Source organism: Erigeron canadensis, chromosome 1 (genome assembly GCF_010389155.1).
Source record: "Erigeron canadensis isolate Cc75 chromosome 1, C_canadensis_v1, whole genome shotgun sequence".
Taxonomy (NCBI): domain Eukaryota; kingdom Viridiplantae; phylum Streptophyta; class Magnoliopsida; order Asterales; family Asteraceae; genus Erigeron; species Erigeron canadensis.
Window position 1 is genome coordinate 38,683,146 of NC_057761.1, and position 14,024 is coordinate 38,697,169.

The window sequence follows — 14,024 nt, forward strand, 5'->3', positions numbered from 1 at the left end:
TTATATTACTAAATTATATAAAACAAATCACATAACTAAATTAAACAACATACTTCATAAGACAACATAACATGTTCATAGAAATATAAAAAGACAACAGTTTTTTGCCGTTCAAAAAAAAAGGACAACAATCATTTCTTCCTCTGTTGGCCATGGAATCGACGGTGTTTTCAACCTTGGTTCGGCGGGTACTTTCTTTTTGTGTGGACGCTTCTTTTTGGTCCTTGAACCGCCGGCTTCATCAGGTTGGGTTTCTTGTACAACTTCAACATCGGGGGAAAGAGGCCTTGGTGATGGTGGTCTTGGTGATGGAGTGTCGACAACTCGTTGTCGATCTATAGAAAACAAAGACATTATATTATTAAACTACATATATAAACAAAAAATATAGATATATATACTATACTTATATTAAAACAAAGACATTATATTATTAAACTATATATATATATATATATATATATATATATACAGGGACCCTTATTTTGAGAACCTATTTTTTTGTAAGAACCGTGATAACTCCTAAACTTTATATTGGATCGCATGTTTTTTTTGCTCCTTCACATGTGAAACGTTATAAAAATATATGTTGCAGAGGAATTGTTTTTTCAAAACCTTATATATAGTCGTCTATCATATGTGAACAGAAAATGTGAACAAATTTATTCACAAGTTCATAAAAGACTATTTTGAAGGTTTCTTCAAAAAGTTTATTCTACAACATACATTTTTATACTATTTAACATGTGAATGAACAAAAAAACATGTGAACAAATATATAATTTAAGAGTTCTCATGGTTTTTACAAAAAAAAATGGTTCTCAAAATAAGGAAACTCTCTCTCTCTCTCTCTCTCTATATATATATATATATGGGGATGAGAATATAAGGCTGTTAGGTATCTAAGCTTAGGTGTGAAACAGTCACATTTTCTTTTAATCCATAAAATTCATGGGGGCCATGTGATTTATTTAAGAGTTAATAACATGAGTACCCAATTTTTTAAAAAAATATACCAAATTAGCCAACTTTTTTTGGATTTTCACAAATTACCCAACAAAATTGCAATAAAATGTGAACATCGCAATGAGATTTTGAAAATCGCATAGAGATTTTGGAAAATCGCATAAAGATTTTGTAAAATCGTATAAAGATTTGAAAATCTCATAGAAATTTTGAAAATCGTATAAAGATTTTGAAAATCTCTATGAGATTTTGAAAATCTCTATGAGATTTTGACTTGTTTTTAATTTTGACTTGTTTTTTTAGATTTTGATTTTTGCATTGTGTGTTTTGAATCTCAAAAAAAAAAATCAAAATCTAAAAAAAAAAGTCAAAAAACGTAATGTGGAAGTCAAAATTTTTATAAGAAAAAATCAAAATTAGAAAAAGTCAAAATCTTATAAAGATTTTGAAAATCTCTATAAGATTTTAAAATCTCATAACGATTTTACAAAATCACTATGCGATTTTGTAAAATCTCATTGTGATTTTCATTTTTCATTGCGATTTTGTTGGGTATTTTGTGAAAGTCTGAAAAAAGTTGGTTAAATTAATTCATTTTTATAATAAATTGGGTATTCACGCTAAAATTCAACAAATATTAAAAAAATTGTATGTGAGGGGTTCTACACCTAAGCTTAGGTGTCGGACAGTCTTATATTCACTTTTCCATATATATACAAAAAAAGTATACAACATATGTAAATTACTACAACATATATAAAAAGTATATAAACAACATATATATATATATTATACAAGGTTTTTTACCCGCACGATGTGCGGTTGTTAATTTAAATTTTATTAAAGTTTTAATATTATCAATTAAGTTTTGTATAGTTAGCATACTATTATATGGAGTAATATTTATGTTTATTTTTCTAAAAGTACATGAATAAAAAGTAAAATACTTATTGCATAATTAACATATAATGATACGAAATTTTAGTGAGATATGTTAGGTTACAAAATTCTTAAAATTCAGTTAAACAACCCAATTTATAAAGATCAACTATTAGTTCACGATAAACATATAAATTGACATGGTAGTTTCGATCAATATTTGTTTGGCACGGTCAAAAACCAAAATAAACGTATATACCAACATGGTTGTTTTTTATCGCTTTGCCTTTTGATTGACACGGTGAAAAGCCAAAGACATGTCGAGCTAAAATGAAGAGATGACAATGAAGCATTATTTAGTCTTTGATTTTAGATGACAATGATTAAATAGTTAGTTAATTATATTCGAGATTTGATTTAAATTTTATTTTATTTTATTTATGAATATCATACTTAAGTTTTTTTATCTAATTATATATCCAATAGATTAAACCTTTCAAATAACAAATGCTATGAAAGATTTAGATATTATATCTTATGCATTATTGATAGATATAAAATTAGTTAATGTGTAATGAAAATTAAGACTATAACATCCTATTGTTTTTGTAAATCAATATGTATCACCGCACTCATTCAAATAAAATATAGATTAGTAAAAAATACATCATTTGACAACAAAATTTGTAAAGTAACATTTAAGAAGTAAGCAAAATCACTTTTCAAAAACTTTTAAAAGCAACAATCATCTACGAAGGCACTTATATAACTATGGTAACACTATTAGAAGATAATAATATATTGAAAACAATAGCATATAAAATATTATTATTGTTATTTTATAATTATTTATAAACATATTATGGGAAACAAATATGGGGATGCGAAAAATCCTATTATTATTATTATTATTATTATTATTATTATTTTATTATTATTTATAAACATATTGTGGGAAACAAATATGAGGATGCCATGTAAGAAAAATCCTACGAGTCAATGTTTAAAAATAGGTTTAAGTTGAGATGGATGCCTTTAAAATGTCAGGATAACTATTGTTTTATAATGTTTATATATATAAACAAAAAAGTATATAAACAAGTAAAATATAATATGTAAAAAGTTACCAAAAAATAAACCCGACGTGTTTTGTTGTGGCGCATAAAATGGCATAAAACCCGATATTTGTGGTAGAACACACATTTGTTGGATCATTTGGAACAACGCCGCCGCGTTTGGTAGCATATTAGGATTGTCACATCTTGTTGATTTTGATTGTTATGACCTATAAAACGGTTATTATTATTATTAAAAGAGTTGTTAAAGTTATTATTATTATTATTATTATTTGGAAACATGGTAAAAAAGAAAGAAAGAAATAGAAGTGGTATGTGAAAAGTAAAAGAGGAGTAAGGTTTATATAAAGATGGTAATTTTGTTTTAAATAATAGAGCCGTTCTACGGCTATATACGTTGGAAGAAGCAAAAAAGTGGGCGACGTATTTCTATGGCTTGGATTTTTTTTTGGCTGTCTATTGGGGGCAGTGTGCCTGGCGATAGGAGCGGTGACCGGGGGAGGGAGAGATATCGCCCCATTCCGCTCAGTGTAAGCTTCAAGCTTTGTAAAATGTCCGAAAGACTAAAAAAAAAAATTCCAAAATTGTGATAATTAATCTATCAAAGTTCTATGTACATAATGTACCACTTCTCAAGTCACTTTCAGTACAGTTTATATACATATATATGCCAATAAAGACATAACTCCAATTGATTTTTCCAACCATCATATATCATAATACATATATATGTTTTTATTGAAGACATCGTATATCTCTTTATCAAAAATTCTATCCATATTAATTTTGAGATGTTGTTTTAATTGTTTTTAATGATTAAATTATAACACCAATTCTTTATTTTTTAAAATATTTCCATTAACTCTTTTAACGACCATATTACGTAGTTATTCTACTAGCTGTTATCTCATATATTCATTATTGCATCTATCTAAAACCTAGTGATAAAACATAAATTACAGTCATAATATTTTTTTACCTTTAATCATAGTATTTGATCAACTTGTATAAAGAAAAAAACTGTTTAGTGCTGTTTTTTACCGGTTTTAAACTTCAATACCTTGCGATGTATGGATGAAGTGAAGATGTAGGCAGACCTTATTTCTACTAAGTTGAGAGACTGATTCCATTTTTCTACCTAAATCGCAGAAAAGACCTTTCAACCTTTACATGTGATGAAGATCAAAGCCATGACCTCTATCTCCAAAATCTAGCGTGAATCACTAATCATATTTATTATTGATTTTCAATTATCCTTCTTGATTCATTTCATTTTATGTGTTTGTTACTATATCCATATTCTTACGTTTTATTCTCCTGTGTACTCTCAGCTACACAAACACACACATAACACAAACATTCAATTCTCCCCAAATAATAATAATCACAGCAAGCTCAATTTCCCATAATAAATACCACCAAATTCCTCAATCATTACTTTCATTTCTATAACTTATAAACACACACTCACACACACACACAAACACACACACACCAAGTTCACCTTAAATTACTCTACTAGATCTGCTCCCCATAAAGTGTTTTACTTAAATTTGTTGTTTTTATTATGACTCACTTCAGAAAATGAACTATAAGGGCTGCTGAAATATGACAACAGTGAACAGTTTCGGATCCGGGTCCGGGTCGGTTAGTTGTAAACCCGAAAAGGGTGTTTCGGATCAGTTTCCAATTGGGCTAAGAGTTCTTGTTGTTGATGATGATGTTATTTGTTTAAAGATTTTGGAACAGATGCTTAGAAGATGCTCATATCATGGTTAGTACTTGTTTTAACTTGTTTTTTTTCCTTCTAATTTTAGGATAGTTATTTGCATGTACACTTTTATGAGTTAAGGGTATAGTTACCAAAATATATTATTTATTTTTATTACTGTATTTTTTTTGGTATAAGTTAGTGTTTTTTTTACTTTGTGTGTGTGAATAGTTGGTGTGGAATTTTTTAGGAATTTGCCAAGATTAATGATTGATAATGACAAAGTAAGTAACTTTTTTTGGGGCCAGTACAAATGCACATCAGTTAATATGAAAAGTTAAATCTTGGAATTTGTTTTAATGAAATTACTGCTTATAAATGGGCTTTACATGGAAAAGGTTGTATCTTTTTTAGCTATGTTGTGATTATGATAATGATTGCATATATGCTAAATAGTAGTGAGTAATGAGCTCAGAAATGAAACCATTAAATGCTTAAAGATAAGATTTTTAGGTTGTTTTCTAAACCTTTTCTATTGTTCCAATTTCATTTTTCAAGAGACTGAAAAGGTTTTTTTTTTTTTTTTTTTTTTTCGATCTCTAGAAAACGTCTGAAACATGATTAGTTGTAAGTTTGGAAATTATCTATTTATGAAGAGGAAAACGTTGCTACCTCCAGAATTTACTGATAGCAATTGTTATCTCCTCTTTAGCAATGTCACAATATAAGCGCCCACTTCCATGATTTAAGATTCCTAGGTATTATTCCATACATTTTTCTTATTACTGTGTTTGTTGACTATATGCATATACCTATTACTATATGCATATACCTATTATGCAGTTACGACATGCTCTAAATCCTAGCGTTGCTAATGCACTTGAGTTTTGCAGTTACGACATGCTCCCAGGCTACTATTGCTTTGAATTTACTGAGGGAAAGGAAAGGCTGCTTTGATGTGGTGCTGAGCGATGTACATATGCCTGATATGGATGGCTTTAAACTTCTTGAGCTTGTTGGCTTGGAAATGGACCTTCCTGTTATTAGTGTGTTTTCCCCCTTATTATTTCATCTATTCATACATATTTAATTTAGATGATTTTTTAATGAATGTTTTCTGCTCACTAAATATGATTTTATTGTCTGCAGTGATATCAGCGGATGGAAGAACTAACCTTGTCTTAAGGGGAATTAGACATGGGGCATGTGATTACTTGATCAAGCCTATACGTCAAGAACAGTTGAAGAATATATGGCAGCATGTTATAAGGAAAAAGTGGAACGAAAATAAAGACCATGAACATTCTGGAAGTGTGGATGACAAGGACCACCACAAACTAGGTGGTGATGACAATGATTATGCCTCTTCTGTAAATGAAGGAGGGGGAGGGATTTTGACATCTCATAAAAAACGGAGAAGTATTAAAGAAGAAGATGATGGAGAACTAGAAACCGAGGACCCTGGTTCATCAAAAAAGCCACGTGTCGTGTGGTCTGTGGAGTTGCATCAGCAATTTGTTAATGCCGTGAATCAACTTGGAATTGATAGTATGATCTCACAAATTAATACTTTAGCATTATTATAAACAGAATTAACAATTTTGACCCATTTATAGGTACTTGATTCATTTGAGGTAAATTAAGTTTAAGTGGTTAAAATAAATAATATGGTTACAATGAAAACGGGTTAAGCATCTCGAGTGGTTCAGAAGTCACCCAAAGTAAACCTTGTAAATACTTTCAGTTTTAAATATTAGATTATCGGTGTAATCATAGTATTTTTTTTTAAAGTGTTTGGGGTCTTCTCACTGGGTTCTGACCCATTCTGTTACTTGTTTAACTTGTGTCTATATCGTTATCTGATCTACTTGACCTGTCTATTGTGTCACATACTCATTTGGTTTATTCAGTGTTGATTTTACATATTATATGAAATTGGAATGTATCTATGTTATGAATGAAACAAATTATATCACAGCTTTTTTTGTGCTTTATTCCCTTATATTTGTCGTCATTCAAACATATGATTTACTGGTTTGACTCGGAAAAGGGTTTTGGTTGAATGGTGGGTGTTGGTTGCTGGTCAGAATGGTTTCTGATTTCTAGTTGATGGGTTTTGGTTGAATTATGAGAGAAATTGCTTTCGGTTTTATTAAGTAGCGGTTTTAGTTGCAGGTGGATCCCCCTGGGGGTGGGAGAGTATATAGATTCGTAATTTGATTAATTATGTGAGAAAATGGTTTCTAAGCATTATCCGTTTATGTTATCATGTCTTCTTTTTTTTTTGTGTGTGTGTGCTCATTTCTGTTAATTTCTTTGTCAGAGGCGGTACCGAAGAGAATTCTTGAATTGATGAATGTTCCTGGTTTGACCCGAGAAAATGTTGCAAGTCATCTGCAGGTGTGTTTGCTTCGCGTCCAATCCATAGTTCCGTACAACTTCATTTGTTAGCTTCTTTCTGGTTTGTGTATCATATACCTTTTGTTAAAAGCATTGCTGAACTATAATAAAGACTGCCACATTCTATTGTAACTAATTGTATCAGGTAGTTATCAACACAGTAACACCATATATTTGAAATATAGGCAAAAGTTTGATCCAAATAGTAGCCTCTTAATTCTGAGAAACCTTTAACCTAACCCCAGTGGTGGTTTTACCAAAAATTAAACTCGATATAACCTTATTTTGTGGTTATCCTTGTTTCGGTGAAACTCAATTGCATTTTAACTTGTGATTAGGTTAGTTTGTACTTTTAGGTAAAATATAGACTCTGCACACATATTGATTGATTCCACGGCAGTATTATTAATCTGCATTGATCATCCCGCTTAGGCGCTTATCTTTAACTATTGATCACATGTTGGTGTACCAAGAAAGTAATTAAAAAAAAAAAGACTACGGGGAGTTTCAGGACTTCAAATACTTGAAGTCTGAACTCCAGCCATGGGGAAGGGCTGGGGTTAGTTATTGTTACTTGTGAGCTGAATATTTTTATCTTTATCTTAAATAATTCCTTTTTTTTTTTTTGCAGAAATTTAGATTATATTTGAAGAGATTAAGTGGTATGTCCCAGCAAGGAGGTAGCCCTAATTCGTTTTGCGGGTCAATAGAACAAAATCCAAAAATAGGTTTGTATGGAAGATTTGAGATCCAAGCATTGGCGGCCTCTGGTCAAATCCCTCCTCAAACACTGGCAGCACTCCATGCAGAGCTCTTAGGGCGGCCAACTGGTAATATAGGGTTGCCGTTAATTGACCATCAACCGCTCTTGCAGCCCTCTAAATGCATTCCTGTGGATCATATCGTGTCATGTAGTCAACCACCTTCATCAAGTGTTGTAAAAAAAATCCCGCAGCCAGTCATAGAAGATGTGCATTCTGGGTTAGGCTCATGGCATTCTAACAACATGGTCAGTAATCACAGTGGAGTGGGTGGTCAAAATGGAAATAACATGTTAATCGGTATGATGCAAAGTCAAAGTCAACAGCTTCAGAAACAATCAATTACTGTTCAGCCTTCTCGTCTTGTGGTCCCAGCTCAATCTTCCACTAGTTTTCAGGCAGGAATTAGTGGTACTTCGGTAAATCAGATCACTAACTTTAATAAAGGTTCCCAAATCAACTACAGTCTTGTATTACCTCGATCTGATGGTTCGTTAAATGGTGTTGGTCAAAGGCCCGAAAGGGATACAAATACGAAAATAACTGGTTGTCCAGTAGATACTGAGGACAGAACTCATGGTCAAAGTGGTCAAACTTTAGGCGAGAAACAAATTTCGTTTGGTAAATCCTCTCAAAAGCTTGATCAGGGACCTCTGAGAAATCTCGGGTTCGTGGGTAAAGGGACTTCAATTCCAAGCCGGTTTGCTGTGTATGAAGCTGAATCTCTATCAAGCAGCAACCTGTATCATGGGGATAATAATGGTGGTGGTGGAAAGAGAGTCAAACAGGAGCCAAATAATGAGTTTATAGAGAATTCTAAAGTGGGAGGAATGCCGATCACGCATCGTATCTCTCAAAATGATCTCATGAGTGTCTTCTCTGACTAGGTAAATCTTTTATCGACATCAACGATAATACATACATATAGTTTGTTTCAATGTGTCTTATATATCACCAAACATCATTAATGGGTGTGATTAGTTTGATAAGTTAGGCTAGTTTGGTGCTTTAGTTACTGGCTAAACTTTGAGGGTTGTGACACTTCTTGTGCTTTTGGGGCATGTCCCAAAGCCTTGTAGATTCATATTATTTCAGTTATTGAGTGGACTTAGTACTACTCTTACTGTCAATTGTCATTGTTTATAGAAGTTTACCTGGGTAATACCCTTTTACCCCCCCTAAAAAGTGTCGTAAGCTCCTTTATTTTAAGATGACAATTATTTAATGCTACGGATGTCTTTTGTTGACATAATACAGGTTAGAAGCTTGTGAAGAATCATGTACATTAGAAGGAAGGAAACCTTGAAATGTGTTTACCATGATTTCTCAGAGGTCGCAAAGTCTATTGTTAGGTAGCATTATTACTGAATAAGCTCTATTAACACTCGAGATTTGTTGTATGTGATGTAATATTAATATTTAGCTCATTCATCATCAGTTACGGAAAGATTTAGTAATTGTAATTATACTCTCTTGTATGATCGATGTTCGTTATTACTTGTTCATAATTTTCCAAGGTACCCATGAAATCGTTATTACTTGTTCATAATTTTCCCAGGTATCAATGAAATTTTTATTACTTGATTGTCAAGTTTGATATATCTAAGTCCTCTATGGGACATATACATGTGAGAAGTATTATGCGGTGTGTTGACATTTGCGTTTTTGAAAATATAAGTAATCCACAATTCATAATAAAATGGGATTCAGTCGAACATTAATATCTTTGGCATTTGATTGTCTTTCCCTCATTGTACTACTATTGGATAAGGTGGCCAGGAATGTTTACGCACAGATAACTGCACTACTGAAGGCAAGTAAGTCAAATTCTTCAGACGATTACATGCATGTGATTGACCCAAACAAGATACATGTGGCCAGGAGCTCTCAAAGAGACTTGGCAATTTATGACTTACAGTTGATTTTTGTAGACTCGGGTCTTCTAAATGACGATTATATATCTGCCCCTGTTGGCTTAATATAGGCAAGTTGTGTTTTCTAAGTCAAAGTCTCTGGACAATTACTTGCATGCTTATATGTGATAGATACAAACAAGATGTCACCACCAAGTCAGTAAATTGTACTCTTGTAAATGAAACTTATATATCTGTACCTGTTAGCTACTGTGACATGAACCTGCAGGCAAGTAGTTTTTCTAGTCAAAGTCTCCGGATAATTGATTACATGCATATATATAATGGATACAAACAAGATGTCGCCACCAGCTCTTGAAAGACTTAGAGCGACTTATGACTGTAAGTCAGTTAACTTTTATATGCCTGCTAGCTATTGTGACATAATTTAAACACTGTACTCTCGTATCTTAATTACTCCAAATGGACCCTACTTTTCTTGTTTTTTTAACTTTAATGTTCTTACAACAGTTTGGCACCAGCAGCAACACTATGATGATGATGACCTCTTCAAACGTTACATGTATCGAAAGAGAGCGGGAGTCCTTGCTAACATTCAAACGAACCCTCTCGGATGGATTAAACCGTCTATCAACATGGACGGGAGTGGAATGTTGTGAGTGGCAGGGAGTTGGGTGTGACAAGAGAAACGGTCATGTTGTGAAACTTGATCTTCGAACTCCGGTGTCTTCCACGGGCGACTACGACTTTGTAAACACAGACAACTGGATCAGTGGTGAGGTAAGTTCTTCGTTACTGAATTTGAACCATTTACGTTACTTGGACATGAGTTTGAATAATTTCACTGGACAGATTCCTGAGTTCTTAGGGTCTTTTAAGTATTTAGAATACCTTAACCTCTCATTCTCAGGTTTTAGTGGTATAGTCCCTCATCATTTGGGAAATCTCTCGAGGTTACAATATCTTGATCTTTCCATGGATCGTTATTACTATCTCTCCTATATTCCCGGTCCCTATTATTATGATTCTCCCCTTTTAGTGGATGATATATGGTGGGTGTCTTCGATTTCATCGCTAAAGCACTTGGATTTATCAGGTATATCTATCGGTGAACATACTGATTGGTTCCATTCACTTAACATGCTACCATCTTTGCTTAAACTGAAATTGGCCTTCTGTGATATCAATTATATCCCTTCCATAAAGTTCATCAATTTTACATCTCTTAATTCACTCGATCTCTCTAAAAATGGTATGGACTCCACCATTCCTGTTTGGTTATCAAACCTTACCGAACTCATTCATCTAAACCTATATTATAACAACTTCCATGGTCGAATTCCTGATCATATTGGAACGTTGAGCTCTCTAGCATTTATTGACCTCTCGTCAAATTCCTTTGATTCTTCATTACCAGTTCAGTTTTCAAATTTGAGTAGCCTTGTTTTTTTGGATCTTAGCTACAATATGTTCCATGGCTTGTTTCCATCAGATGTGACGTTTTGTAATCTGTCTATTATTGTTTTGTCCGAGAATAACTTTGCGGAAGACCTTCCGAGTTTTATCAGAAACATGTTGCCTGATTGCTTGCGTAATAGTCTGAAGGATCTTGATCTTAGAGGGAACCAGTTCAGCGGGAGTATACCGGATAAGTTTGGAGAATATAGAAAACTTGAACACCTCATCCTTTCAGAAAATACACTGTCTGGTCCTATGCCTTCCTCGCTTGGTGGCCTATCATCTCTAAGAGTGCTGGATTTTTTCAATAATTCATTGAGTGGGAACATACCCACAACCTTTGGACTACTATCGAGCCTAGAAGAGTTAATTCTTAATAGTAATCAATTGAGTGGGATCATCCCCGGAAGCCTTGGGTTACTCTCCAGACTAGAAAAGCTAAATCTTGCTGGTAATCATTTTTTGAGTGGGAACGTTCCCACGAGCCTTGGGCAACTTTCAAACCTTGAATATCTAGATGTCTCCTGGAATTCATTGGTTGGGGAACTTTCAGAAAATCATTTTACCAGGATGAAGAATCTAACCTTCTTGCATTTGACTTCAAATTCATTAAGATTGAATGTCAGCTTTGGATGGATTCCTCCCTTCCAATTGCAGCATTTTGACGCAAGCTTCTGCAATATTGGACCCCAATTCCCAAATTGGCTTCAAACACAGGAAAATCTTGAGCAGTTATATCTGTCTAACTCAAGTATTAGAGATATGATACCAGAGTGGTTTGAGAATGTCTCGTCTCATATTTGGTACTTGGATCTGTCCCACAATCAGATCTATGGCAAACTGCCAAAGTTTCATAACACAAAATACCTGTTTTTGAACTCGAACAAATTTGAGGGATCATTCGATTTGTTCCCTTCATATGTGATAAATTTGGAACTCTCAGATAACTTACTATCGGGGCATGTTCCTTATACAAATGCAACAACGAACCCAGATCTGAATTTTGTTAAACTCTCAAACAACCGTTTAACCGGAAGTTTTCCAGTACACTTGTGCAAGGTGCTTAGTATTTTAGTTCTAGATTTATCAAATAATAAGTTTTCTGGTGTCTTTCCTCCATGTTTAGGGAACTTGAGTGGGTTGGAATCATTGGATCTTTCAGAGAACAACATTACAGGTGCTCTGCCAAGTTCATTGGGTTATTTGCCACAACTCATGTCATTGCACTTATACAGCAACAGATTAGAGGGGAATCTTCCCACATCGTTACAGAATTCAACGAAGTTGGTCACCATGGATTTAGGGAATAATTTGTTCACAGGTAATATCCCTCTATGGATTGGAGAAAAGCTGTTGAATCTTCGAACCTTAACTCTGCAGTTAAACAAGTTTATGGGAAAGATTCCACAACAACTTTGTCAACTCATTTTTCTTCAATATTTAAACTTGGCACACAATAACATAACCGGGAGGATCCCTCTTTGCTTTGGCAATTTAAGTGGCATGATCACGAATAAGCATGAAGAGTATTACAGTGGATCAGCATTCTATCAAGAAAACATTTGGGCTTCCACAAAGGGAACCCAGTTACAGTACACCAAGAATATACAGTTTCTTACATCCTTAGACCTCTCAAGCAACATGATTATTGGAGAAATTCCATATCTTTTGATGAATCTTGCCGGATTGCAGAACTTGAATCTTTCTGGTAACTTGCTACAAGGAAAGATTCCAGTTACAATTGGGAACTTAAAGGAAGTGGAATCTTTAGATCTGTCTATGAACAAGTTGACGGGTCCGGTTCCTCAAAGTTTGACTGGCTTGAACTTTCTAAGCCACTTGAACCTGTCGTTCAATAACTTATCTGGCCCAATTCCGACAGGAAGTCAATTGCAGACATTAAATGATTCGTCTATCTATAAAGGGAATATTGGGCTTTGTGGGCCGCCATTATCAAGGAGTTGCAAAGGGAACGACTCATCATACAATGATGTTGAGGAGATTAAAGGTCAAGATGACACAGAAGGCTTATGGTTTTATGTTGGCATGGGCCCAGGTTTCGCTGTTGGATTCATCGGACTACTTGGTAGTTTGCACTTTATAAAGAGTTGGAGGATCGCATATTTTGAGACTCTTGAGGATGTTTATGGTTGGTTAATCCTATCCATTCAATTGAATCTTGCTCGGCTAAGGAGGAAGCTTTTCTAGTGAGGTACATTCTTGGATTCACTAACCATATTTACATAATTGTAAATAAAAGAGAGAGCAATAAAAACTCTCGATATAAGTCTTTAGCTCCTCATTTCTATGTTTACTCATCCAGAGTAATGTACAACATGGTTACTGCATGAGCTAAAAGTCATTGAAACAATATTTATCTTGATTTAGGTTTCTTGTTATATGGTGACTTGGTTGTTGACATTGTAAAATATCTGTAGGTACCCTTCTGCAGTGGATAGAGGTATTCAGACCGGCCAACAATGGTGAAGTTGCAGCAAGACAAAACACAATGTTTGGCACTTTGTAACAAGTGGTGTTGTGTGATATCTATATCTTTTTATTCTGTAATTTTAAGAGAAATTATCCCAATCTTGTCTGTATTAGTTTTGTGTTCTATAGCAGAAAGTACGTGTTTTATGGTCTGTCATTGTTTTCTTCAGTGATATCGAGACATATTAATATCACTCTTGTTCATACTTATATTGTGAGCCTTTTAGAAGAGTGATTTGGTGTTATTTTTATCATTCCAAGGTTATTTATAAATGAAAATCACGGTAACCCGATCATAGAAAAACTGCTTTTTGAACGACTCCTTTCGGCATCTAATAACAAGAACCAAAGGACCTGGATAATTTTAGGAAGCGTACTGGGGTAGTTGCATATAACATAATATGGAACT

The 14,024-nt window shown here is 33.6% G+C and overlaps 2 protein-coding genes across 2 annotated transcripts; both read left to right on the forward strand.

Moving 5' to 3' along the window:
- Positions 1 to 4,205: 4,205 nt before the first annotated feature.
- Positions 4,206 to 9,344, forward strand: LOC122609728 (two-component response regulator ORR21-like). The gene is made up of 6 exons (XM_043782678.1): positions 4,206 to 4,695; positions 5,526 to 5,678; positions 5,782 to 6,180; positions 6,956 to 7,032; positions 7,664 to 8,680; positions 9,051 to 9,344. The coding sequence occupies exons 1-5, from the start codon at positions 4,530 to 4,532 to the stop codon at positions 8,678 to 8,680; spliced, it is 1,812 nt and encodes a 603-aa protein (XP_043638613.1). The 5' UTR covers positions 4,206 to 4,529; the 3' UTR covers positions 9,051 to 9,344.
- A 148-nt stretch (positions 9,345 to 9,492) lies between these two features.
- Positions 9,493 to 13,809, forward strand: LOC122592004 (receptor-like protein EIX2). Its single transcript, XM_043764223.1, has 3 exons — positions 9,493 to 9,762; positions 10,178 to 13,337; positions 13,564 to 13,809. The coding sequence occupies exons 1-2, from the start codon at positions 9,493 to 9,495 to the stop codon at positions 13,331 to 13,333; spliced, it is 3,426 nt and encodes a 1,141-aa protein (XP_043620158.1). The 3' UTR covers positions 13,334 to 13,337; positions 13,564 to 13,809.
- The last annotated feature ends 215 nt before the right edge of the window (positions 13,810 to 14,024 follow it).